The sequence below is a fragment of the Coturnix japonica genome, chromosome 14 (assembly GCF_054131305.1).
Source record: "Coturnix japonica strain WE chromosome 14, WE-NBRP24, whole genome shotgun sequence".
In the NCBI taxonomy this organism is placed as follows: domain Eukaryota; kingdom Metazoa; phylum Chordata; class Aves; order Galliformes; family Phasianidae; genus Coturnix; species Coturnix japonica.
The window spans coordinates 1,385,335-1,411,958 of record NC_140676.1 but is presented as its reverse complement, the minus strand read 5'-3'; the positions used below and the strand labels follow the sequence as shown (position 1 = coordinate 1,411,958).

At 46.5% G+C, this 26,624-nt stretch overlaps 2 protein-coding genes across 9 annotated transcripts in view; one reads left to right on the top strand and one right to left on the bottom strand.

Moving 5' to 3' along the window:
• Positions 1-11,117, top strand: part of SMAD3 (SMAD family member 3) — a 61,167-nt gene extending 50,050 nt beyond the window's left edge. For all 7 annotated transcript variants that reach the window (XM_015873309.3, XM_085515206.1, XM_085515207.1 and 4 more), the window contains 4 exons: positions 426-638; positions 1,651-1,788; positions 3,756-3,900; positions 6,800-11,117. In XM_015873309.3, coding sequence (XP_015728795.1) covers positions 426-638; positions 1,651-1,788; positions 3,756-3,900; positions 6,800-6,923 — 620 coding nt within the window. In that variant the 3' untranslated portion in view covers positions 6,924-11,117. The remainder of the gene's footprint in view (positions 1-425; positions 639-1,650; positions 1,789-3,755; positions 3,901-6,799) is intronic.
• Positions 11,118-11,981: 864 nt separating this feature from the next.
• AAGAB (alpha and gamma adaptin binding protein) lies at positions 11,982-26,590 on the bottom strand. Of its 2 annotated transcripts, XM_015873311.3 has the most exons (11): positions 26,501-26,590; positions 23,361-23,551; positions 22,398-22,494; positions 21,788-21,877; positions 19,708-19,791; positions 16,176-16,258; positions 15,534-15,627; positions 14,655-14,759; positions 14,144-14,193; positions 13,522-13,613; positions 11,982-12,256 (listed from the first exon to the last, which is right to left on the bottom strand). In XM_015873311.3, exons 1-10 carry the CDS (start codon positions 26,571-26,573, stop codon positions 13,536-13,538), a joined length of 945 nt encoding a protein of 314 aa, XP_015728797.1. In that variant the 5' UTR covers positions 26,574-26,590; the 3' UTR covers positions 11,982-12,256; positions 13,522-13,535. The 2 variants fall into 2 exon arrangements, with proteins under 2 accessions (XP_015728797.1, XP_085371335.1); XM_085515209.1 differs by lacking the exons at positions 11,982-12,256; positions 13,522-13,613; positions 14,144-14,193; ... (1 more) ...; positions 15,534-15,627; positions 16,176-16,258 and adding an exon at positions 18,929-19,184.
• Positions 26,591-26,624: the final 34 nt, after the last annotated feature.

The following is a 26,624-nucleotide window of genomic DNA, read 5'->3' as shown; positions in this document are numbered from 1 at the left end:
GGGCTCGCTGGCTGCTTTGCTCTAAGTGCACAGCATCACTGCAGGCAGGTTTGTGCTCTGCCCTTTCTAAGCTTTTCTTCTTCTTCTCTCCTCTCCTGTTGTTAGGGCACTGCCTACCTACAAGTGGTCCCGTGCTTCATAGAAAAGCTAACTTCACTTTGAGGATTTTCTCCAAGATAGTGGAGTGACACCCCACTTACTCCATGACTTATATCTTTGACTATTTTGATTGTTCCACGTGCCAAAAGAATCAGGGGTGATGTAACTTCCTCGCTGCACTCCATTGAAATCTGTCAAGTAATTAAAGCTCGGTGGTTGCAGTGAGCCCGAGGAATGAAGCAGAACAATATTTCAGAACAGGCGCTTTCCTCATCCCCCCTTTTCCTAAGGGCCTGTGACTCATTTTGCTTCTTATTTGTGTGCAGATCTGCAGCCCGTTACCTACTGTGAGCCGGCGTTCTGGTGCTCCATATCCTACTATGAACTCAACCAGCGCGTGGGGGAGACGTTCCACGCCTCGCAGCCCTCCATGACTGTGGATGGTTTCACTGACCCATCGAATTCTGAACGCTTCTGCCTTGGTCTGCTCTCTAATGTGAACAGAAACGCAGCAGTGGAGCTCACCAGGCGGCACATCGGTAACTTCTGTCTCCTTATTTTCCTTGGTGTTTTTCAGGGCGGAAGGTGGGATCTGCCCTTAGAGCCTTTTAGTTACCTAATGGTAACTAAATGCAGCTCTGTCCATTTTAGGACGCCGTGGGATTGCAGTATCCATGGTGATTTGAGTTAATCCACCATAAAGGAACACTAATTGTATTCTTTTATAAAAATACAATTAAAGAGGCACCGAGAAACACTCCAGTAACTGCGTTTAACAGAGATGGAGTTTGTATTCTTGCACGCAGTCTAAAGAACTTCATTTGGGTGGATGTTACAGATCATCTTATGTATTCCTTATATTCCCCTATATATCTTTTTCTGGACAGTAAAGGTTCTTACAGGAGGATCTTTCCTTCCTTGTAAACTGATTTGTAGCACTGAAAAATAAATAGAGAACAGCAACACACTCACACAGCAAACACGAGCCAGGATTCAGAAACCAGTCCTTAATTCAGCAGGTTCCTTGTGCAGCATGGAAGAAAGAAAGCAGGACTTAGAAATAGCTGTGTAACACCACAGCTAATATTTATTTGTGTGACAGAAATGAATTCCTGGATTTATTAACTGAGGTTTTAATAATATGTGCAAACTCTTATAAGAAGGGTGTGTTTGTCCTTGTGTACAAATACAGTCTAAAGGAAAAGGCAGCTGTTTGGAAACGCTGGATGTTTTAATCCCAAATCAGTAATGAAGTAAATAAACAAGCAGTTGTATGCAGCTGTGGTGATTCAGAAAAAGTTGAAAACTCTACATTAACCAGTGGTACATTCGGATAGAAGGTATCGTGGTCGTTGCTGTTTGGGAGGTGGTGAGACTGTGCAGCCCAGTCTGGCTGGAGCCCAGGTCTGAGCTGGTTTTCATTGCCATCATTCATGGTTCAGCTGCTTTCTGAGCTGTCAGGTGTGGAGACTGTGCCTCTTCCCACTCACCTTCCAGGTTTTGCAGACGGCCGTTCTGAACTAACCCTGACCTGTGCTCTGTGTTTCTCAGGAAGAGGAGTGAGGCTGTACTACATCGGCGGGGAGGTGTTTGCTGAGTGCCTTAGTGACAGCGCCATTTTCGTCCAGTCTCCCAACTGCAACCAGCGCTACGGCTGGCACCCAGCAACGGTCTGCAAGATCCCACCGGGTAAGGGCACGCACGGGTAGGAAGAAACAGTGCTGCACAGTTCAAGCAGGATCTGCCGTGTATTCAGCACAGTGTGTCGATGTTGTTGTTGTCTAATAGTGCTGCTTATAACTTCATATGAAAGAAGGTAACTTTGGATTTTTTTCTCAGTTTAGATTAGCCCGTAATAAACTGTTGCTGGTTTCTGTTCTGTAGTGCAGCCTTTTTTCTGTGAGCTTTATTCTAGAGAAATTAGAATAGAATCTAGAATGTCACTTGTGAGGTATGCTGAAATGTCAGAGGAGACATAATTGTGTGTATTTGGGAAAAGCAGCTATTTTTGTTAGATACACACATGAGCTGGGATGAGAAGATGCTTTTCAAAAGGCTGTTTAGCCAGGCTTCCAAAACCTGCTGCTTTTTTTTTTTTTTTTTTTAACATTTAAAAGTACTTATATGTTCAAAAAGTAACTTTTTCATTTAGAAATACTTGAATAAAGATCCTCTTTTTTTAGAAGAGAGATCCATACACTGCAAGTCCTGGCCCATCTAAATGGGTTTCCTTTCTCAGATGCTTAAGGAGCAGCTGCCAGTGCTACAAACATGACTTAATTCTCCAGCCACATCACAGGAGTCCACCCGGGCTGGAGTCAACATCTGAAAACATAAACAGCCCACATTTCCGCTGTAGATCCATCTCAGGCACATTTCTTGGACGCCGGCTCTCCCTGCTATTGCCACAGCCCGGCTGCCTTCTCAGATTCATCTTCCATTTTTTGTTGGTTTTGGAGCGGTTTCTTCATTCCGCTGTTGATGAGGCCGGGTTGTACCACTTCCTGCCAGGCACGGTCACAGGGAGACCAGCTCACATCTCTCCTGAGCTCTGAGCAGTTTGCAGACTGATCAGACTGTTTCCTTTCCTTGCCATAGCTCGTTCCCTGTGCTCTCTCCCACCTTATTTTCCCCTCTTAGGCTGCAGTGTGCCCGGCACGGCACCCCTTAGTGCTCCACGAGGCACGTGGCTCTTGGGCTGGGTTCTGTTATGGCCACAAAAACGGGCAGTTTTTATTTTGCAGCTGCTGAGCCATTGAATGTGGTTAAGCTTTGCTGTATGTGGTTCGGCCCAAAACAGATGGCAGTGTGGGTCCAGCCCAAGGGAGCAGGCTCTGAAGGGATCTTAGAAAAATACAATTCATCACAGTCCAACTGGTTGTTTTTCAGACTTGGCCCATATGTAATCCCAAATGAGCACCAGTGGCATGCCAAGTTTCAGGGTTTAACTCATTTCTGATTATCAGGGAGAAAGCAAGAGTGAAAGTTAGGTATTTATTTACTTATTTTAACCACGGATAACGTGATTGCTTTTCACCTTTATCACATAGGACAGCTGAACAGGTTGTTCTCTGTCTTTCAGCTGTGAGTAAACACTGAGGGGAGCACATCACTTCTAAAGGAAAATTCTTTGGCACATCAGATTAAATGTACAGAGGTTACAGCTCTGCTACCAGCCCCCTGAGCCCTGTATGTGGGCTCTGGCTGCCCAGAGCTGCTTCACTTCAGAACATTCATTCTGCTGACAGGCACCACATAAATCCAACACCAGCGAGTCCCTGTTTTTAACCCATGCGTTCCTTTGTTTCAGGCTCTGTAGCAGTAGCTGTCAGTAAGTGTTATGGTCACAGGTGGGCTTTTAAATGAATACACAATGGAAATTAGTATAAATGAGGTTTCACCTGAGGATCCCAGGTCCGTCATGCAGGTGGCAGCTTGATGTGTGAGTGATCTCTGTCCCATAATGTGGTTTTCAGCCCATGGGCTGTGGAAAACCCCAGCAGGCTTTTTGAAGTGCAGTCATTGAGCAGCCTGTGAATGGTGTCACATGGTCTGGGGACATGGGAAAGCAGCATTGAGTTTCTTTCCATTCCTATAAAGAAACAGATTTCTTAATGTGGCTAACACCTTGTTTTGGTCGTGTTCTTTATGCACAGGGTGTAACTTGAAGATTTTTAACAACCAGGAATTCGCGGCTCTCTTGGCTCAGTCTGTGAACCAGGGCTTCGAAGCTGTGTACCAGCTGACCAGGATGTGCACCATTCGGATGAGCTTCGTCAAGGGCTGGGGAGCAGAATACAGGTCAGCCCATGTTCTGTGGTGTGTGGTGTGCTCATGCACGGCCCAGCAGTGTTCTGCACAGCTCTCTTATTCAGCCTTGAGATTGGGAGGCTTAATGGCGTATCTCTTTGGTAATGCACACCTTGTATTTGCTAAGAATGTGCTGACCTCATATCTTATTTTTCCCATTCTCTTTGTGTAAAACCTGCATCATGAGATATATTGGAAACCCACGTGTGTTTGGTCACAGTGCTTTGCAGGCCTGGAGCCGTACCTGAAGCACATCAGACACATCTGTGTGGTTGTGTGGGAAACAGCACCTATTTTTTCTTAAACCTGTGTGTATTTGACAGGTTTTGGATAGTCGTAGTACGACGCTGTTATCAGGACAGGATCAGTGTGAGTGCTTCCTCACAGATACGGGTTAGGTTTGGTGTTTTCTTTTATCGGTGACTAATAGAGGTTAAAGTCAAAACAACTCGGCATGAAAATGCACATATGGAAAACTGTTAAGAGTTGCTGCTGCTACATCCCCTCATCCTGCTCTTAGTGCTTGTCATTGTGTGGCTACTTCAAGGTGAGTGGAGGCCATGGGACAAGCAGGGTCCCTATTAGATGTGAAAAAGGAGATGGAGTCTGGGATGGATGATGTGGTTGTTCTGACAGCACAGGGTGTGAGGACACAGAACTCTGTAATTCGTGTCACTGCTGCCCCACTGCATTAACAAACAAACATCCCTAAGAGTAGCAAAGGGAGTAAAAGTGGTGTTAGTATGAGCAGGGGAGGTGAAATCTGTCAGAAAATGAATGTCATTTTATGAGAGAAAAAGCTGGCACAGGCTTCAGCCAAATTCGATTTTGAAATACTTGCTTGACTGTGCACCCTTTCAGTCAGCCTCAATTGGAAGTGCAGGGCAGCCTCTGCCTCCCGGAGCAGCGCGGCTGTGCCGACGCGCCCTGCGTGCAGCTGCTGGCCGACAGGGAGGTGCCACGGCTCAGCTGCAGCCCCGTCCTGCACGGTACGCTCCCACTTTCTTCATTTCTCCAGATGTTTGGAGTCCATTTTGTTTTGAAATTGTCCTGCGCTCGGGCCAGAGCATTTCAGCCCTGGATCTCAGCCACCGCTCGTAATGAAATCCAGATGAGCGTGACTTACGGAAAGTCAACTATCTCATTAGAGTATTGTAGGCAATGAAACCCTGCGCTCACGCTGAAGCTGCTCTCCTGCTCCTTCATTTCCTTGCCACAAAATGCTCCATCTCTTCACCTTTGTCAGGGCACGTTGATTAGTTGAACTGGTGGGTATGGAGCTGTGTAGCTGTGGGAGCTGCATCCAGTGATTCTGGTTAGTCTGTGTTGCTGTTGGAGCACTGTGGGGTGTTTGGTACAGGGAGAAGCCAATTGCACGTGCAGGATGGAGGTTCTGTGTCCAGCAAGAGCCAGCTGTGAGAGCTCACCTTCAGGCAGGCTGCATTCAGCCTGCAGGTGGGAAGGCAGTGAGGTGTGCCAGCAGGGCAGGAGTGCAGCAGCCCCTCGGGCATTGGGTCCCTGCACGTTGTTGCTGGACAGTAGTTGGGCTGCTCAATGTTGACCCATTGTAGGCAGCAAATGGGAATGCTCTGTGTTAAGGGAGACTGGATCTTATGGGATCTCGGAGGTCTGTCTGTGTCAGTGCATCCCGCTGCCCTGGCAGCCCGCAGTGCACACCGAGATGCTGTGACTGCCTGCATCCCATCAGCTCTGAGCCCTGCCCACACGCCCACTCTGGGGCACTGCATCCCTGCCAGCGCTGCTCGGGAATGGGTGCGGTGCCTTCGGGAGCTGCTTCCTTTCTCAGCTCAAGGACAAGGGATGCAGCGCATTGCTGGGCCGCGCTCCAGCCCTCAGCCAAAGCCTCGCACAGCCGTACACAGCTCTGTGCCCTGCTGCAAAGGGATGGGGATGGTGCTGGGAGTGCTGGGCAGCCCCATGGGCACAGCCCCATTGCAGCAGCACTTTTTGCCCGGTCCCCACAGATTTTGGTCTCCCTCCCACAGGCAGATTCCAAGGACGGCTTCTGTGGGAAACGAGGGTGTAAACCAAGGCTGTTTGCAGGCTATTTCTCTCTCGTGGTAATCCTCCTCCTCCACAGCAGCTGTTCCTGCCTCTCTGCCTGGATCGAGAATCCCTCTGTCCCTGGGCACAGCCCCTGCCCTATGCCTTGGTCCCGCATCCCTCCCTGTCCTCCCCTTGTCACCCTGCTCTGCCGTCTGGAGGCATCTGTGGGCTCTGGCCCTCGGGAATAACAGTGCAGCAAATGGGGGATGCTGGGGGGCAGCGGGAAGTGAAGCACAGGGAGCAGTGACCCTGCAGGCGTCTGATCCCCGCTGTTCTCCACCCACTGCCAGCAGCTCCTGAGGTTTTTAAAGCACATCAGTTAATGCCGTACTGCTGCTTTTCTGCCCTGTGTGCGGCTGTAGAGTTGGGTCCATGCCTCCAGCACAGGGACAGTGGGGTCACTTCCATCACCTCTGCACCCGTAGATGGGGTGAAAAGAACCTCCAGGCCTCACACACAGCAATCTGACATACTGTGCTTACTGACTAATCAGGAGGCACGAGGTGTGCAGAATTAAACTGGGGTGTTGCTCAGATAAGCACCTTATTCCAGAAGTCTGAGTAGCAAATAGATGATATTGTGAGTTTCCCTCTGGGATGGCAGGGGATGTAAAGGGAAAGATGGGCGCTTTCAGGAAGTTGGCAGCATTGGCCAGGAGTGTATTAAAGAGGAGGGAGACTTTCCTTTGGCCCCACGTGCGGGACTGTTGTGTAAGCAGGAAAGAATGCTTCGGTAGCTGTAAAACCTCAGATCCGTAACGTTTTGCAAGTCCCATTTAAACGTTCTGTTTCCTCCCTCTCTCCCCAACCCCTTCTCCTCGCAGGCGGCAGACGGTGACCAGCACTCCCTGCTGGATTGAGCTGCACCTCAACGGCCCCCTGCAGTGGCTGGACAAGGTCCTCACACAGATGGGCTCCCCCAGCATCCGCTGCTCCAGCGTCTCCTAAGGAAGCACCTCCTGGGGGCGGGTGGGGAGCAAAGACTGCAGGATGGAATTGGCTGAACCCTTAGCAAAACACACAGAGATTCCCAGTTACTGAAGTGATGAGGAGAAACAGATCTGCGAAAATAGTGGCTTTTCTTAGTTTTGTTTCTTTTTTTTTTTAAACTAAAGACCCATTGAAGCCACTTCCACTGAAACTGTCAGCACTTTGGTTACAGGCTGTGGGCCCTCACAGTCAGAATGAAGCTGAAGTTTATCATGATAAAAGACGACTTTGTTTCAGCGGAGGGAAGGCAGCGTTGTGAGTGCTGTGCGTGCTGTACCTGCGGCCATGGCACGTCCCATCCACCCCGTGCAGCCCCAGCATCTCCGACTGACACTGTGAGTCTGTGGGATGACTCCTGCTCATGCATTGCTGTCTCCATCCACCTGAAGGCCTGATCTTCCTGGGACTGCAGCAGCAGGTGGAAAAGAAAGCATGTAAAGCATGTAAAGCACACGCAAGGACTGACTGCCCACTATTGCTCCCAAAGGGAACAGATTTGCACGCCGTGCAGCTCGCCCAGAGGCAGCACTTTGCTTTGTGCCCGAGCTGCCGCTGTGCCCTGCGTGTCCCAGTCTGGATGTACATGAAGCAGAAGGCCAAAGTCACGGCTCCTTCTGACAGAGCTGCAGCTTTTGACTAGAGCCGCTCACGAACAGACATTGGGAATGTGAGGAGCTCTTGCTGGATAAGTTAAGCCTTCATTATTGTGCATTAACTAAAGAAAGTTTGTATTCTATTTTCTCATTGTGTTGATTGGTATCTGCCACTTCTTAAGTCGTAGGGGCTTAATGAACTCGGGGCCCAGGTCTGCTCTGGAACGGCTCCTGCTGCCATTTGCTGAACACCCAGTTCTGCAGGATCCCCCCAGCTCACACCTGACTGTGCCAGAACCAGCACGTCTCAGATGCACCAGCACCACTTGGTTAGAAACGTGTTTCATCTGATGGAAATGCTCTGAGATGTGTTTTCACCTGGAGAAAGGGAGAGAGTGTGTTAATGTGTTGTAAAACGTTCCTTTTCAATGTACGTGCTCCAGACTGTCCGATATTATTTTCCCTGCAGCAAATGTCGTGGCAAACAACTTCCACAACTGGAAAAAAAAACCCCTTAGCACTTGTTTTTATGGCTCCGGTTTGCCAAATAGGTCTAACTTTGTCAGCACTATCTGGTGATTTGCTTCTTTACGTCTGTGTTGAGCACCATACGCTTTTGTGCCAAAATATCAGAAGGGGAGGAGAGAAAACGAGAATCAGAATTTCTTATGGAATTGTATTTTTTCCCCATCTGTGGCTCTGGGATGGACAGGCTGCGATGGACACCGAGTGCTTTGTGTGAAGGCTTCAGCCCTGCAGAGCTTTGTGCTCCCGGACACAAACAGGCTCTGTGCCCTGTAACACCTTATAAACACTGCCCATGATCAGCCACGTGCCCACCTGGCTGCAGGGAGGCTCTTTGGATGCACACGTTCACTCTGTCCCTCAGCCCCAGCGCTTGGCTTGGACCCGAGGCATCAGCAGCACCTGAGGATGCAGAGCAGAGATCTGCTGAACCGGGCACACAAAGGGATGCTCTGGAGGAGTTTGTTTCTGATCTCTGGGGCTGAGCTGTGGTGGTGCAGCTGTTGGACTCCAGGGCAGCTTTCCCTGCCCAGCACGGCTCGTATCGCAGCACTGGAGGTTTTCTAGGACTTTTTTTTTTTTACTTTTCACTTCTGCTGTGTGTCTGATTGTAGTCAAATCTCTGATTGCACGGACTTGTGCAATAGGAGCATCTGTGTAAGGGAGTGTCTGAGCTGCTTTGGTAGGGATGTCTGTCGTAGGCTGACACAGCACGTGCTTTCAGGTACAGCTTTCTAACAGTAATTTATTTGGACTTCTGTGGAAATATCTGATTTCTGCTTTAGTCAGATAGGAAAAATTGTAAAATCATCCCAGGTTTCCTGTTGGAGTGTCTTTAAGTCACGTTTGCATTTTACCCATTTTCTTTATCTTCATAACCATGAGAAAGCTGGGCTCTGCTGTGTCTTGTGCACCAGCAACCGAAACAGCACCTTAAACTCCAGTGTCAGGCAGCTCATTCCAATCTGTGTGCAGGACCCAGCCTGGCCCGGGGCACAAGGAGTAAACCCTGCCTTCATCCAGAGTCTGCATGGAATCGCCTCAGCCAAACCACGAGTTGGCCCTAGGTTCCCTCTGTGTTTAATTTGATGAAGGACAGTGAGTTGCTGATTGCTGTTGATAGATGCCTCTTTAGAAACAGGATTTGGATGATGCATAAAAACTGTTAATTCCACCTCACCATCCCTTGTGTATGACTTCCAGTGGAAAGCACAGAGCTGCTCTAGTGATGCGATTAGATAAAATGGAGAGATTTTCTTCTCTAAAGGAGTAATGTCCTCACCTCCCCTTTGTTCACCTCCTCACTAACACATGAAAGCCTTACAGTTTCCAGCGTTAGCTTATTAAGCCAAATGGAAGCCCTGTGCCACGCAGCAGGTGAGGAAGGGCTGTGATCCTCCTGTCTCACACAGCAGCAGTGAGTTGGACGAGTGAAAGAGAACTCTGAGATGAGCTCTGGGTCCCAGCACAGAAGGGAAGAGGCGACGCGGGGCTGCACGGCGGCGTTGGTGCCCCCAGGTACACGTGGCTTAGTGCTGCTTTTCCTTTCTGTTCTAAAACTCAATGAAAGTAGCTTTGATATGTAGCAGGGGTGTACGCCGTCAGCCCGCCCTGGTGAGATGATGCTCCTCGCTGATGGTGGCCTTGGCTTGTTTCACCAGCGTTTCATGCATTCTCCTTTCTAGCAGAGTCACTAGCAGGAACTTGGACTCTCTTTGATTCGTACTCAGGGGCCTGGCTGCTGGCAGATGACACTGACGGCCCCGTGGTTTTTATGTGACTGTGGAGGTTCTCTTTTTTAATTATTATTATTAATGTATTGAACTGAGTTGCAGTGTGTAGTTTGTGTTAAGCTTGTCTTAGAAGTCATCCAGTGCTATCCATGTGGTGCGGAAGCCAGAATCAGCACAAAGACAGAGGAATCTGATTCATCCCATTTCCTGAAAGCCCCAGTACAGAAAGGCTGGACGTGGCCTTTCAGACAGTGGGAAACAACTCTGTGTCCCCTCCCCACAGGATGGGCACAACTTGAACCATGCAGGACTTTACACATGAAGGATATTCAGGGCTCCAGCTTGAGGAGCAGGTGTGAGCATCCACACCTTGTGTGCTTGCTAAGGAGAAAAAGCCCAGGGAGAGAGAAGAACACAGCGCAGCGAGGGGCTTCAGCCACATCACAAAGCATCGTGAGCCTTCCTGGTTCTCCAGGGTACCAGATAGGTAGGAGGGGTGGGATATCACAGATAAGCTGGGAAGCCAGGAGGAGAAATAATTAGTTGCTCTATAGTAGCTGATGGAGAGGTATGGCTAAGAAATTCAGTATATGTTTTTTATTATGTACATGCTTGTATTTATGTTGTCTTTCTTGAATATCCAGATGAATCGAACGCATAACTTGTAGCAGAAAGGGCAATTCAGGATTCTGAGCGTTAAGTCTTTCCCATGTCCCTCTGGTGATGGCTGACGAGGCAGTTACTGACGTGAGAACAAGAGCTGCATCTCAGAGCTGAGCAGCGAGTGCTGGCAAAGAAAGCAAAACGAGGACGACTCCAGCAGGAGTCTGTACCTGAGCTGTCATCTTACTCCTTAGCAATGAGTCAGGTTCCCAGGTGGCCCCTTCGGTTGTGCTCTTCAGTCTTTTCAGATTTATGAGGCTTCAAAAACAACAGACCGTTCTGTAAATGCTTTGGTTCATCCTCACGTTTCCTCCAGTACATGGATACGAGAGGAGCCTGCACCGCTGCTGCTGGGGTGCATCCAGCCCTCTCCCCACGGAGGCAGCCAACCTCCCTCACTCTGATGGAACTGTCCCCTCTGGTAGATACGTATGAGCATTGTATGCAGTAGTGTTTAGGTTTTCTTAACCTGAGGTTGTACGTTAACGAGCGGTGGTGTCACCTACATGCTTTAGCTTGTTGAGCATTATGCGCCTCTGTTGTTACTACAGGCCTGTACTATGTATGCCCTCTTCTTTCATATGTGAAACTGTAAGTTCTATTTTTGACATTTTAATAAACTTTGATTTGAAAACCGAGGCTCGTGAGCAAACACTGATATTGTGAAATGCATTTTAAGGACACAAACTGAAAGCATTTGGAGTTCTCCATCCACAGGTACTGCAGAGTCTGCAGGTACCCAATGGACGCTTCCAGCAAGGCACGTAAGGTCTTACAGGTGAGGCCATCGTGCTCTGGGCAATGTGTAAATGGATTTGAAGCCAGAAGTAGCTTCTCTTTAAAAATGCAATCAGATCTTTTAACTAACGGGTTTTGAAGGTGAGAATGGCACCGAAGCAGCCATTAGAGCAGAAGGCAGGTAGCAGTGCCACGTGCTGTGCTGGAAGCGAAGGCTCTGGATGTGCTGGTGTTCAGCTGGGCTCGGGGAGGGCATTCTCCAAATAGCATCACTGATGCAGCCAAGGCACGCTGTGATCTCAGTCCGTGAACTCCTGGCGTTCCTCCTCGGGTTTCACTGAAATTCAGATGTGTTTTTTTTGTTGTTTTTCCTAACAGAGGATTTACGAGAATACTTTTTCCACCCCGTTTTCCAACAATGTGGTAATAAAAGGGTTTTGTCCAAGTTTGACATCAGGGTTGCCAAAATGCAAGTGCGAGGTAGTACAGCAGAGCTGAGTTCTGCCGTCACCCGAATACATCACAGATTGCACAATCAGAGGATTCTTGTTTGCACCGATAGTGAGAAGCTGAAGCAAAATCTAAGTCTGATAATAAATGAAACCTCGAAATCTCAGCCAAAACAAAACCAACCAAGTCTCAGCACTGAGTGGAGGGGAGCAGCCCGGCACACAGTGATGTAAAACCACACAGGGATGTAAAACAGGCAGGAATTCCTTTGTTGCTGAACAATGCTGCAGAACACAAAGAGGAACTGAGAGAACTTTCAGGTTTGCAATTCCACTAATGCCCCTTTTATTCATTTTCGTAACTGCTGCTGCGTGAAGAAATGATGCAGCCAAAGAGAAGGAAGGCTCTCCAGGAAACAAAAACCACCTCAGCACCAGCAAAGTAAACTCGGATTGAAAAACACAATACGAATAATCTTAAAGGATCATTAAAACTGCTTTCCAGTGTCCCTCAGCCACGCTTCCTCCCTCGGTGAGGCGATGTATCCGCTGTCAGGACACACTCACACTGTGCCATGTCCTGGTAAGACCTGCATGAAAATGTGTACAATTTTTTTCCAGTCTTAGCAGCAATGTGGATCCCTCCCCCCATTGCACCACTCCTCAGCTTCAATCCTGCTTTTGCTGCCCACGTGTGCCCCGAGGCCTGGGGTAACACATCAGCTGTGGGAGTTCATCAGCTCCTACCCCGTGAGGAGGAAAAGCACCCAAACTTTTATCCTTCTATTCAGTCTAAATAAACTGTCACATTTATAACACATGTATAAAAACTGTTCTTATAAAGTATTCAAGTGCATTGTGTTCTTCGCTGCCTTCAGTTAATTTACTCTGTGCTTTCAGCACACGTCTCTATTGCACAACAAATAGAAAGGGAAAAAAACCCCAAACAACCCAACCTTCACCTACCAAGGATGAAGGAATTTTTCTAACCCTTGGTCCCACAAAGCAGCGATTTCAGACTCATCCTCTGGCTCATTAACACACAGGAGCATAAGTGTAATAAATGCACCAGGTGACCAGGGGAGGTTTGAAATGCAATGTTTAGGTCAGAATGCAGCACGTGAAGGTCTGTGCGTTCTCCTGGTTGTTGGATGCAATGCACTGCAGAAGGTTTGAGCAGGGAAATGCACGCCTAGAACAGCAGCAGAAATCTGCCTTGCGTTTAATCCCAGCTCTCTCATGGAAACTTGGGGAGTGTGGCACAGCTCCGGAGCTCTTAGGGAAGGACCACGTGCTTACAAACACCAGCAGAACTCAAAGCCTGTGGGCCATTTTTAATAGCTCTGGCACTCAGCGGGATTTTAACCCTGCAGCCCTGGCACAGCATCTCAAATAGGGCACAACACACCAAGTTCCTCTTCATGCCTCATAGAAATCTGGTTTGTTTTGTAAGTCAGCTATTAAGCTACAGAAAAACATCACGCAGTCCTACATCTAAATGTTGAGTTTAGAGTTAAGTAGTTGTTTAACAACCACCAGCCATATGTAGAAAGATAACTGGTAGTAAAATTGTTTGCTTAATCTCAAAAGAGGAAACTATAAAAATGTTAATTTGAAAAATGTAAACTAACCTATTATTTCCTCTAAATGCACACAGTGTCATCCAAAACTCTCTGAGGGAGAACAAACAGTCAGACAAAACCACTCTAACCATAAGGTGTTATGGATGTGCTTCTCATTACAACGACACGGTGAATCCTTGTAACCAAAGAGAGCAACTAAAGCTAAATGGGGCTGTCTGCAATTAACACTCGCTGCAGGAAAGGATCGCTCTTAGGATCGCTCTGTTGCTTACAGCTACAGAAGACCTCAGTTTTCTTCATCCGAGGAGAGACCTTCAATTTCATCTCTGTCTCCTCCAATCGCCATCCAGAACGCTTTGGCCACCTGACAGGAGAAAAAAGGATACAAAAATAAGAACAATTCTCCTCCTATGACCAAAGCATTGAGCACGTGAGCAATGAAACCAAACGGCAGCTAAGCCTGGCAATGTTCCTGGCCTCCATGTTCATCCTCTCTGACCTTCACAAATGTCATTCACACCGTGCTGCCGTAATTCAGGCACACTGAGAATTTGTTGTAGGTATAAAAGTGACAGAAAACTTGGGCTAATTAAATCATAAGTCAATCTTCCTCCACACCAAAGCTTTTCTACTGACTTCAGTGAAAGCTTAACCCCCTGCAGGTGGGGACTGTGGGGCCTTTTCAGGAATTCTGGAAGGAAAAGCCTTCTCCAGAGTTCTGGAATCCCGTGTTTGTTATTCAGGTCTTGGGAGATCTGAGTCAGTCTTGTCAGGACTGCAGGGCAGTTTGTTCTCACTGCCTGAAGATGTGGGCTGTGCTGCAGGAGAGTGAACTGCGGCTCAGAAAGGAAGAACGGAGCTTTCATCACTCTGATGCTAATTTGGAAACCTCACCTTTTCTGCATGGAGTTTTCTTTGTTCATGGGGCAACGTTGCGGCTTTTTCTGCGGAAGAAAACACAACTTAGGCTGAACGTGACTCAGGAGCAAGACAGGAGACAAGACAGATCACCAACCTCCTGCAGCTGTTCTCAGGGGACTAGTGAGAAACTTGCTCAGGACTGTGAAAAGGAAACCTATTTACTAAGTGCTGTTTTAACTCCCACAGAAACACAGCGCCTCCGAGCACACCCAACTTGGAAACAAAAGAACTCTGGTTATAGGTTTGCATATAGAAAACAGTGATGTTAATCCATGGTAGACTAAAACAACGTGATTGCCATCAGCTGAGCGGCATCTACTGCTTTCAAGAGCATCGTTAAGATGAAGGCCAAGTTAGTGTAAAGATCGGCTGCCTGTACAGAACCTCAGGCAGAACAATGGGGATTTGTACAACTTTCCCAACTCTCACACAGGGCTCCAGGCCTTCGTGGTGCAGCTCAGTGCCTCCCTCCCCAGCACGGTACCTTTCATTTCTTTCAACTTTGAAAACAGCCTTTCAAAGTTCTCCAGGTCGCCGTCTCTCGTGGTCAGGCTGGCCAGCTCTTGGATATCTGTGTCTAACACGGGATCTAAAACAAAGGCACACAGGTTTGTTTTAGGTTAAGTCAGCAGGCGTAACAGCCACGGTGGCAATCTGCTGGTTGGAAACAGTACCTGCTCAACGTATTGCCCTTCTATTTAACTTACGGATGGTTCAGGTAGACAACTTAAGGTACCATTACAGTGGTAATGACTTTTGTTACATCACATTGCAATAATGTCTTTTGTGTTCAAGTTCATTTTTAGTTCCCTCAGGACTCCTTGCTTACTATAAAATCATCTGTTTAGGGACAGCCCTGGGCTCAATTAAAGAGTAATGACACCATTTAGATCACGACCTCCCCACACAACCTGTGATATGAAGTCCCACCTCCTGGCATGGTGCAATTATCCAAAGCCCTCGAGTTAAGAACAGCCACACCTCCCAGCTCTCAGCCACACGGAGCACATCTCCTGCTGAATGAGGCTGTGGGAAGTCATGTTGTGATGACTTTTCTCTCACCCAGAAAGCTTAAGGGTTTGTCTTATAAATGTGTTTCTGAATAGAAACAATATACTGGTGAGGACATGTCAGCAAAGCAGATCTGAACCTTTCCAACTGGCAGCACTGCTGGCAGATCTGACCTGCAGGGGCCCTCTCCTTTCTAAAGTTGGGCCCATTTACACACAAAGAGCCCATGATGCTACACAATTGGCCTCTCCTGGCTCTGTCCTTCCACTGAGAGAAAGCCAGTGGCTTTCTGGGCCCATTCCAGCCTGAGTTGCCCACTCCAGCACATCTGCCAAGCAGAGAACAAGCTTACCTACAACACCATCGATCTGTGGGTCATTTGTGCTGGCTGCATCTCCTCTGTCATCTAAATGGGGTTCTTCTCTGTCTGCTGCTGCTGGATTGGACTGCCAGGAAACAAAAAGATATTGACGGTATGCAGTGATGCACCCTGCATCAGCAGCAGATCAAGCTCTTCCTTTTTTTAACATTAAAATCTTTATCATGAAGTGTTACTGCAAAAGCTGAACCACATGTATGACAAAAAGGCACTTCTGCAACGCCACACACAGTTGTGTGACGGGACAGCTTTGTTTGCTTCTTTAACAAAACTCACAAGCGCTATTTTTCTGTTTTGCACAACAGTGTTCTTGGATTTGAATGGGAAAGCACAGCACCAGGCATCCCATTGACACGGGGGGATATGCTGAGCTCCCAGCCGTGAGGTGGCAGCTCCTGGGACAGCTCTCAGGATGGCTTTCAGGAACAACACTGAACGAGTTATCAGCCATCAGAGACTGCAAACCCATTCTGACAGCTTGTGCAGCAGCTTCAAAAGGGGAGAAAAGGATGAAAGACTCCCCCCCCTGCACCACCACTACACCAAGTGTGACATAGGGGAGAGCCACGGGGACACAGAATGAGCAAAGAACAAGAAATAGGAATTACTGTTTACTTCTCTATCTTGGTTCTCTTCTGACCCAATGCTACAGTTCGCACCTGCTAACGTACTGAGAAGGCCGAAGCCCTGGGTCCTGTCTGGAAACAAAACAGCTGTTAGTGTGACAGCAAACAGCTGCAAATGACAACAGGTCATTTCTTAGGGAAGACACAGCAACACAGCACGGCAGTTTTAAATTAAAGTCTATTTTTAGAATGTTACCTTTGAACAAAAATGGACGAGCAATGGGTGTAAGTGCAATGGGTGTCAGTGCAATGGGTGTAGGTGTAATGGGTGTCAGTGCAATGGGTGTCAGTGCAATGGATGTCAGTGCAATGGGTGTTGTTAGTGGCTTTTGCTAAGCTGTGCTTTCTTCTGGCTCTGCATCGAGCAGCAAATATCTGCAGTTCTGCTGGGGCTCAGGAGATTGTTCCTAAAATATCAGCATTTTAGTCAACTTAAAAAGAAACAGCATCAAGTTATCATGCTGCAAACAGCCAGGAAACAATGACCTGTGCCAGAAGAAAGATTAATGTTACTTTTTTTTCTAATGCGTTCTGAATTAACATTACAGTAATGACTAAGCTCTAGATTCAAACCTTGAGATGATGTAATTTTTAGACACGGGCCAAATTTTCTTGCCATTTATACAAAATCTTAAGGAGCCGAATGTGTAACTGAAGCCATCAGCTGTGGAGAGTGCGTGTAAACACGTCTCAGTTGGACAATTACTGAGACCTCATTTCCTGCTCAATAATCTACGCTGTGCACTTTGGCTCACACGTGTCCTGTGCCAGTCCTCCCAGTCCTGCTCTCCCCTCGTGCCCCTCTCCCCCCTGCAGGTATTTGTTTCCATTGGCTCTGTGCTGTGCTGTACAGTTTTACTGCCCTTACAGATCACTTGCCAGAGGTTTGGGGAGAAGTGAATCAGTCTCGCCGAATGAATCACCTTAAAAATGTTCAGTTGCAAGAAATATGAAAGCCCGTAAGTCTGCCAGCTCTATTAACAGGCAATTGAGTGATAAAAGGTTGGGACCTGCAACCCAAAACAAAGCAGCTTCCCAAAGTTTCAGCAAACTGAGCAAAGAAAAGCAAAGCTGTCCTGGGGGAAAAAGTAAGGATCGATCTTCGGCCAATTTCTGAGTCATCTGCAGCCAGACCGGCCTCTGCAGCCCAGAATGTGCTTGAGAGAGAACATTCCCACATTGGCAGAGGGGCGGATTTGGTGACCTAATCGTGTGCCTCTTTCATATCTATGATTTGAGCTCATCCCATACAGATAAGTGTCAGCAGTCCATCCCCACCACCGCCACAGGTAACCTCAGCCTGTGGAACTACAAAACACCATCTGACCAAAAAACAGCAGCACATACAGCGATGATCTGCAAAGGGCAGCTGCTGGTTTCTGGATGGGTGGTGAGGGAGGCGGCAGGCACAGCTCTGGGTCCCAGTCACACCCTTGAAAGAAACCTTCCTATAAACTTTTAATGGGACGTAGAAGTTATTTCAACTTGTGGGTGCAATTCAGGAAGTGGGTGACGTCTCACAGAGCGTTCCTACAGAATCAAAGCCAAACATGACCTCACTCAAATCACTGTCACAGCGGGTGGCTCCATTCTGATGCCGGCTTTGTGGGCTCACAGGTGTCATCAATATGGCAAAGCCACAGAGAGCTGAGCTCTGAGCAGGGCTTGGAAATCCACACTGCTGCTTTTGTAGCAAAATGTTTTCCACTGTCCTTATCTAACATCCATCCACAGTTTGAAGCTTCCATGACTTTGATACAAAAAGCAGAGTTAAAAGGTTGAAACTTCAGAATTGTTTCAACAATTAAGTTCATGTGGTCCCATTAAACCGGGCTAATTCTTTGTAAAGGAAGCCAGGCTAATGAGTGGCCCCACCCTGGGTAACTGGCTTCACCTGGGATCACTGCAGCACATATTTAAGCAGGAAGCAGCAAAGTAACTCCTCTTAGAAGACAGTAAGTTGTTTCTGTTCCTTCCACTGTGGTCAACCAGAATTCCTTTTGTAGGGACAACCAAGGACTGAACAGTGCACCAGCTTTTTGGATTTAGGAGTGGGAGAGCTGTGAATTGAAGTGAGATTTATGTTCTTCTGTGTAAGAAAGTGACCTTCTTCTTATGTTGAAGAGAGCTCTGAGAACTGGAGAACAAACAACTGCGTACCCACCAGAAAGCAAACTGCCTTTCAGGTAAGGCTGCTGGTTTTCCTTGTCTACAAGATCATACTGCTCTATGTACCCACTGAGTATGTGCTATTTATTACATGATGCGAAAATGTTTATAGTTAATTGTACTTAATACATTATGAATCATTGTGAGTAAGAACATCCTTAATGGGTAGAGACAACCTGAGAAGGTCAAGACCTTTTCTACGCAGTGTGCAGCCACACAGCTTCACAACTTTGGAAAACTGAGGTGCAGGTGTAGGGTAGCATACTTTAAAATGATATGGCTTTAAGGTTTGTAGTTTAAAGGAGTCACTTCTTTTCAGTCTATTAATTTGAAGCTTTATGTAAGCAGCTCAAGTAAGGCAATGCTGTAGTGTTGACTCTCTGGATGGTGACGCTCAACAATGCTAACAAACCTTTGCTACTACAAATGTCTGACACTTAGTATGAGAAGGTCTCGTGTGAAGTATGATTCCAAATAGGGAGTAGTTAGAGGTAACTCAGCAGAAAAGCTGAGCTGTTATTTACATAGTGGCCAGCTTCCAGGGCCGGGAGGAAGCTGAAAACAAAAGATATATTACAGGTTGTAAAAAGGTTTATTTTAAGCAAAAATGAGCTCAACCATTTCCCTTTGAAATCACAGATTAGTTGCAACAGCATCCAAAAATAGCTCACTTCCTGAGGGGTTTGTTGCACCACACATCAGCACGGGGAGGTTTCTGCACAGCGGAGATAAAAGCTGGATTTTCACAGAGCCTTTACAGAATGCACCACTGATGTACAGGAATTTCCCTCAATGTGTGACTGAGTTCTGTGCTTCTATCATGTGACATCTGTCAGATGTTAAGAAAACCATTCCTGTGCTGCTAGACTAACTTTGTGCCCTCTCAAATGAATACTTCTCTATGACAGTCATATTAAACTAGAACTGATCTTAGCCTCATTTTGATATAGTATGAGAAATACTGAGAAAGCATAAGTTTAGTAGCTCTCAGTTGCCCTGAATCCCAGTAACCATCTTGAAGTTATAGGAACTGACAAAAACCTCTGAGCACACAAAATCATTATGCTGTTAAAAGATATAGGAAGGAAGAAACCACAGCAGTGGAAAACTGTACCCGAGGGAGCAGGGAGACCTCAGGGGGTGGGTTTGAAAGAAAAAGTGTAAGGCCAAGCGCTGCAAAATAGTTTTATCTTCCTGCAACAGAGTGTGTAATTAAAGAAGGAATAGAAAGTTTTAAAGAAAATAGGAGCATCTACGCTTACGTTAAATCTGTGATAGTTTTGCTAAAAATATTGAGCCTTCTCAGGTTCACAGCCTTCAGAATCCATGCAGAAAGAAAGTGTTTTACATACCGTTCTTCATGACCACATTTGACCAAACGTTGGCGTTCAAGGCCTGGACAATTCGTTTCACTCCTGTGGATTCTGGGAAGTCATCTAAATAAAAACATAAAGACTTTTGGTTCCTAACAATAAGACCAAAAACCATCATGTGCTTCAACATAAGGTGAAGTGTGACTGAATGTCTGTCCTGTCTGACAGGAATGGAAGTAGTGACTTGTCTTATTAGGAAGGACACGTTGCTGGCCTTTGCTTCATGAAAGGCCAAACAAATTTAGACTGATGCCACACCTCTTGATCTAGGCTTTTTATGAAGTGTGAGCACTCATCCTTCTGTAGAAGGGTCTAAATTCTAAGTAGAGCTTTCAGTATTTAGCCACACTGGTAATAACACAAGGAATTTAAACAATACTGACTTAAAGTCAAAAGAACTCTTTTAGCCCGAGATCTTTCAGAATGCTGCACAGCACAAACAGATGCTAGAATTACTTTTCCTTTCTTCAGAAAGTGAAGAACTTCAGATAACCATTGAAAAAGGGCAGTGCTTCATAAAAAACACAATGATTGTATTGAAGCTATCTTTGTAACATGTAATGCGAAGTGTTCCAGTAATCCTGCAAGTTTACAGGGACTTCAAAGACTGGGGAAGGCATTATTTGGATTTCAGCTCACTCAGTGAATAGAACTGACACTGTCTGACACAAAGTCAGTTTTCCCACTTCCTCAGCTTAGTCAGCTTCCCATGTTTGTGCAAGTCTCACAAAGCAATTAGGAAGAAAAGCCCTTTGGAGAGGAAAATGTGATTGCTTAAAAATCAAACTTGTCTAGGGTGACTCAGGGACAGGTGTACTAACTGAAACTGCCTCTAGATATTAATTTTAAGCTGTCTAACCCCTTAGATCAAATACTGTCCTCTACGATAGTGCTGTTTAGTTTTATCTTGGTTATTACTGGGAGTCTCAGCTAAGAGTTCCTGTCCTCGGTACACAAATGATAGTGTAGTCATAGCAAGAGCTCCTGTTCATCTGCAGTGAGCTGCCATTAATGCCATAATTCCTGCACAGATATTGGCCCAGAATGTTTATTACATCTGTTTAATCTTCTGTAATTCATACAGCATGTTTACAGGGTAAATATGTTACTCAGTACAATGAATTTCCTCTGATGCATGAGTCACAGTGAACCAACTGCCGTGTTAAAAAGTCCAGGAGAGAGAATGTATCTTAGTGATCCAAAGATTAACATCCTGAGTTGTTATTCCCATTATTTATTACCTCAGTGGTAAATAGCCTGTTCTTTACAACAATTATTCAGCAGGAAAATAACTTAATGTTACTAATGTTTCCTTTCAAAACATGTTAGACTGAAATAGCCACATTCTTGTTGAGCCTGAAATGGAGAAAATGTGAGTGGGTTATTCCACTCCTGTATGGAAATGGAGTTGGTTATCTCATTTACAGCTCTGTAGTGCTAAGATGTAAACACTTGTGTATCACTGAGATGAGATAAGGCCGATGCTGATAAGGCTGTCAGGAAGTGCACAGTCACTTTTCAAGAGTGGAACATCACACCTCTGACTCTTAATTACATGGCCAGGCAAGTGATTCTGAAACTGGCTTACTTCCTGTGTAACAGCGAATGCAGCTCTAAACTGTTGCAGCGCTCAATCCCTTTTCAGCCCATCATGTCGCTGAATAATGTCTATTCTTGGTATGCGCAGTGATTTAAGTGTTATTCAAAAAGTCAGGGGATTTTTCTGCCCTTGGGCACCTATGTGGTTCTAGTTTTGAGACTGATTTTTAAACAGAGTACAAATGCTTTTTATGTATCAATACAGCCCCAGGATTAGTGCCCGAGAGGGGATCTGATATATTTATGTAGGTGCCACATAAACAGCAGCTGTATTTGGGAGGAGACCAGAGGAATGTCTTAGAGGAAATAACCACCTTTTCCTCCTGACCTTACACAGCTGAGAGTCAGCCTCACCAGCTGGGAGCATTCCATGCTGTTACCATGAAGCACAGAAACAATGCAATGCCCCCTTGCAGTGGTGTCTTTTTGTTATAGGAATTAACACAAGTAGCAATCCTACCATCTTCATCTGGTAGCTCCTCGGGGTTAAGTTCCACCAGTTCAAAGCCATGTTTGATGCACCATTCTTGAGCTTTCTGTCTGTTAACACCTAAAATGGAGAAACCAAATGTCTCCTAAATGTACACATCTGAGATCAAGACCAGCAGTTGAACTTCCAGCCACATTTTATTCCCTCAGAGTTGTTTGCTTGTTCTAGATTACATAGGGAATGGGGAGGAGGAAATCTGTAGCAGATGGTTTGGGTCCCCCAACCACTTCCAATTGGATTCCAAAAGCCCCGAATTAAACTCCTTTAATTTGTTTTAAATATGGTACAATCAAATGGCTTTGCAGGAGATACTTCCATGGAAGTGCAAGACTGCCCTGTTAAGTTACCTTGCACTGCATGCCAGTATACAAGAAGTGGGATGTGCAAAGTTCATTTTAAGCAGCCTTGTAAAATTCTGATTCAGTTTTAATTATTTCTAGATGGAGACTTTTTTAGTCATGAGCACAACCGAGCTCTTCTGAATCAAAATCAAAGTCCATTCTCACTCAGATATCTTAAGGAATGACTGTGCTGAAGACTTAATGATCTGAAGTCAGTTTGGGGCCTCAAGGTAACATACCGTGTTCAGATACTCTGTTACAGACCAGGATCATGACTTCTGGTAGCCACTCTTCTGTCAGGGGAAGCCATTCAGAAACACCATCGAGTCCAGATTTCTAACGGGGAAAAATAAGTTCTTTGGAATACATCCTCAAATACTTCAACTCTTACATTTGTTTCTAATCTTTAATTGTACTCCAATAAGATAAGGAAATTGGTTGTATAAAGCAACCTTCTGATTCTTGATTTACTTCACAGATGAGTTAAACCTACTTCGTTGGACCTCCCCTTCATGTTTAGTATCATTACACAGCCTTAATTTACATTAGGAAGGACTTCTATTCCACGTCAATCACTGGTATCTCATTGTAAGCAGCTCTCAGGGTTAATGTTTAGCTATTCCAGCTTCCACACTGAAGCTGTTATGACAGGCAATGAACTACGCTCTGCTCTGGTTTACTGTGAGGTGGTGCTGAGCGAGTCCCTTTGGGTACCTCTGCAGGATGTGTGGTGTGCATCCTCTCCCATCTGTAGCTAAAAACATTCCCTATTTAGATTGCTTTCTGTCTCAATCTTTCAGGCTTTTGCTAAAGTGCTGTTTTCACTGCCACCAGCCTTGGAGAAACAATGTCAGGTAAAACGATAGCACTGAAACTTAGAATTGTCTTCCTCAATCTTGGCTATTTTCAAGCTGCCTTTCTGAACTACCACTGGTTAAGGGTAAAGCTGGAGGAGGGCTGGCCTAACTTAGTGGCCTATTTACATCCTGCAAAACCTTGTTTCTGGCTGGAGTAAAACAGCAGAAGGGAAGGAAACGTCCCTGCTGCCACTGTTAGTGGGTATAACTGACCTTTGGTCTCCTGACCATTAACAGGACAGCCTAAAAGGAATGGGGGTCACAAGACTGAGAGAATGCAAACGTAGTTATCGCAATAAGGCAACTATATCTTACAGATAAGGCAACACAGTGCAGAAGTCTTACTATTGAGCTGTCGAAGTACACCACAAACGCCTGCACGGATTCAGCAATTGCTCCTGTAACCAGAGCTGTGTTGGGCACCACACAGAGGTGAATATCTGCCGAGTAATACTTATTATCTATTGTCCAGGGGTAGAAGCTCACTCCTCCAGTTGTTGTAGCACCCACAGTAAGGTCCTCTCTTCCTGTGATGCCTGTAGAAAAGGAATTGAGTGAGATAAGTGAAACAAACCAGCATCAAGAAAAATTCAACAGGAAATTGTACCAGAGCTTGGTATGATGCCAATACAGAGCCATCTTCCCTTGCTGCAACAAAATTAGCTGCTTTCTGTTTAAAAAAAAAAAATATAAATCAAACTCCATTTCTTTTACCATGTTATTTATGACTCCCAGATGGGTTCTAGCTTTCAGAAAGAAATGTGGTACAGAAGCTGTTTTCAAGTAAGGTGTATTTTGTTGTTTTCTCCTTGAGACATCTTTTCAAGTGCGAGCCCCAAACTCATTACCCACAAGCAGGATGGATGGAGCAAATAACTACACTTCATTCCAGCAAACCCTGCATGTTCATTCAGATGTAAAAAAGCCTGTTTGACTGTGACCGGAATCTCAAGGTAACTAATGAGAAAATAAAGCAAATTACTGGAATTCAGTTGTAATGCCCATTAAATTCCAGGTAGGAGTTCAACAATTAAAATCCAGGGCAGTGCTTGGATAATGCAGTCTCTGCACTGCCTGCCCCTCGTGTGCTGGCAGCAACCTTTGCAGAACACTCTCGTAGCGTGACGGCCACCTGGTGGAGCTGAATTATTGGTAGCAGCAGAGCAACCCATCTGTACCTTGCTGGAAAGGACAGAACATCTTGTTCCAGATGAACAGAGTCACGGGTATCTCGTAAGTAAATCATATAATCACTGGAGTCAGCTGGGATCAGAGGAGTTTAAAGGGGAAAAAAAGGTGTTCCCAAACATTTTAAGGGCTGCACCTTAAAGGTACTGAGACAATTTCTGAAGGTGCTGCTCCCCAGATAGTCTGAACTGGAATGATCTGAATCTTACCAGCTAAAGGCAGGAAAGCCCACTGCCAGAGCTGTTTATTATAGGTTTAGTATTTATTGTTGTTATTACTGTTATTTTGGCAGCTAACTGCCAAGCCTGGGCAGGCTGAGCAGTGCCTGAGCTCTGGCACATGAGGCAGCACAAAGGAGAGCTCAGAACCAGGTGGATTTGTGGATCTGAGGGGCAATGTGATCTCAGCAGAACATGATGGCACAGCACCTTAGAAAGTGCACACTTTAATGTGCAGTGCAATAGAGGCACTTTGACATGAGCCAATTAAGTGCCATACTCTGCATAATATAGTTTGGTACCTTTGGTAAGCAGGATTGTATCCACTATGTGCCAACTGCTGCTAGGCCAGGAGTTAATTGTCAGTGGGTATTGGGGCCAATGGGGCTCTGGAGACTGCCACATCCCACACCTTGCAGCCCAGGCTGAGCTCATAGGAACATGTTTCATGCTAGAATGAATCCTAAGATCATATTTGCTGTGCTGGGATTCCAGGAGTTTCTTCTCAACGCGGCCTCCGCTTCAATGGAAAAAAGTAAATGCAGCCAGAATAGTTTCCCATCTAATTTTAGAGAACATTCATCAGAATGAGCTCTATTATGTTTTATTTGGATACGGAATAAACTTCCAGAAAACTAATATGGCAAAGGGAGGTGGCTTGTCAAACTTATCTCCACTGAGTTACTCTGGTTTCATTTCAGGCTTCCCAGCCATTGCAAGCAGCAGCGTTTTGCCATCCAAAGGGCCTGGAAAAGCACAGCAGTCACTGACAGCAGTGCAGCTGGGCCCATGGGGCTGCCCCATCAGCTCACTCCTCCATGGAGCACAAACAGCTTCCTCGGCCAACAGGAATGCAGGCAGGATCCAGCTGCATCAGTATTAAGGAACTAAAAACATGCACGGAAGAGCTTGTATTGAAAAAGGATGTGGCTTAGCGTCATCCAAAGCCATGATTTAAAACTGAAGTATTTCGTAGAGGATCTTGAACAACTAATGCTGGACCTTTATTTCACTGGCATCACCTATTGAAACTTCCACCATCCCACCAGTAACTGCTGAATGCTAATCAGGACGGAGCACAGCTGTGTCCCACATTGTGTTTAAAAGCTGTTTGGAGCAGCAGGTGCTTCCCTGGGTGGGGTGAGTCACCCCAGGCTCTGGACTCACACTTCTCATTTCATGGGCTTGCATGCAGACTTGGTCTTCCAAGCAGTGATTTAATTTACAAGGGAGAGGACAATGCAGAACTGCAAAACCCTTGCAATTTCTCATCTTTTTCCAAAGAGATTTAAGTACTGATTGCTTTTCTAGCTTGCTTTGGATTGAATGCACGGCTCTTCTAGCTTGCTTTGGATTGAATGCACGCAGGAGCCCAGCTCAGTGTTCTCCTATGGCCGAGTGCTCCCCGTCCTGCCAGCTGGTGGGTACCACATCGCTCCCATTCTGTGCCTTGAGAGCCACCTGGTGGAACACAACATAAGAAATGCTCCTCCAAACTACAGCGAACTCCTCGTGCGGGCTGTGAGGAGCCTCGCAATCAGCCTGGAAGCAGCAGGGTGCAGGTTTTACAGACTTCCAGCAGAGAATCCGCCGAGCAGCTGCCCTGTATGTATCAAACAGCTCTGCCCACTGCAAGTGCCTACCAGGGAAATCCAGGAGCACGGTGGTGAAAGCAGCAATGACAAAGGTACGTTATTTGTTTCATGTTATAGATTCTGAGGTACAGCTGGGTCTGAATGGCATCTCAGGTTCAAACTGACCATCCATCTTACCACACATCCAGTGATCCGTCACAGCTCTAAACAGCCATAAGAGCAAAACCACCGCGATCCGAACAGCTTCTCCCCGGACCCTCCCTCATGTTGGCGCTACCGAACGCTTCAAGTTTCCTCTACCGGATTTTCCCTGCAATCTCAGGCCGTACAAATGGAAGCCGCGTCCCTGCTCCTGCCTTCCCTCCCTCCTGCCGCTGTGGGGCCGTTACCGGCGCACAGAACGTAACATCAGCCGACCCACATCTCCCACCACCGGTTACATCGTTACGGGGCAGCCCCACGGCACGACCCGCCGCCCACTCACGCCTGACGAGCTCCTCGGCCGCGAAGCCGCCATCACAGCTGCTGAGCAGCGCGTAAGGCCCCGCCGCCGCCATGGCGCCCGCCGCACTACGCGCCCCTTCCGCCCGCCGATACCACAGAGCGGG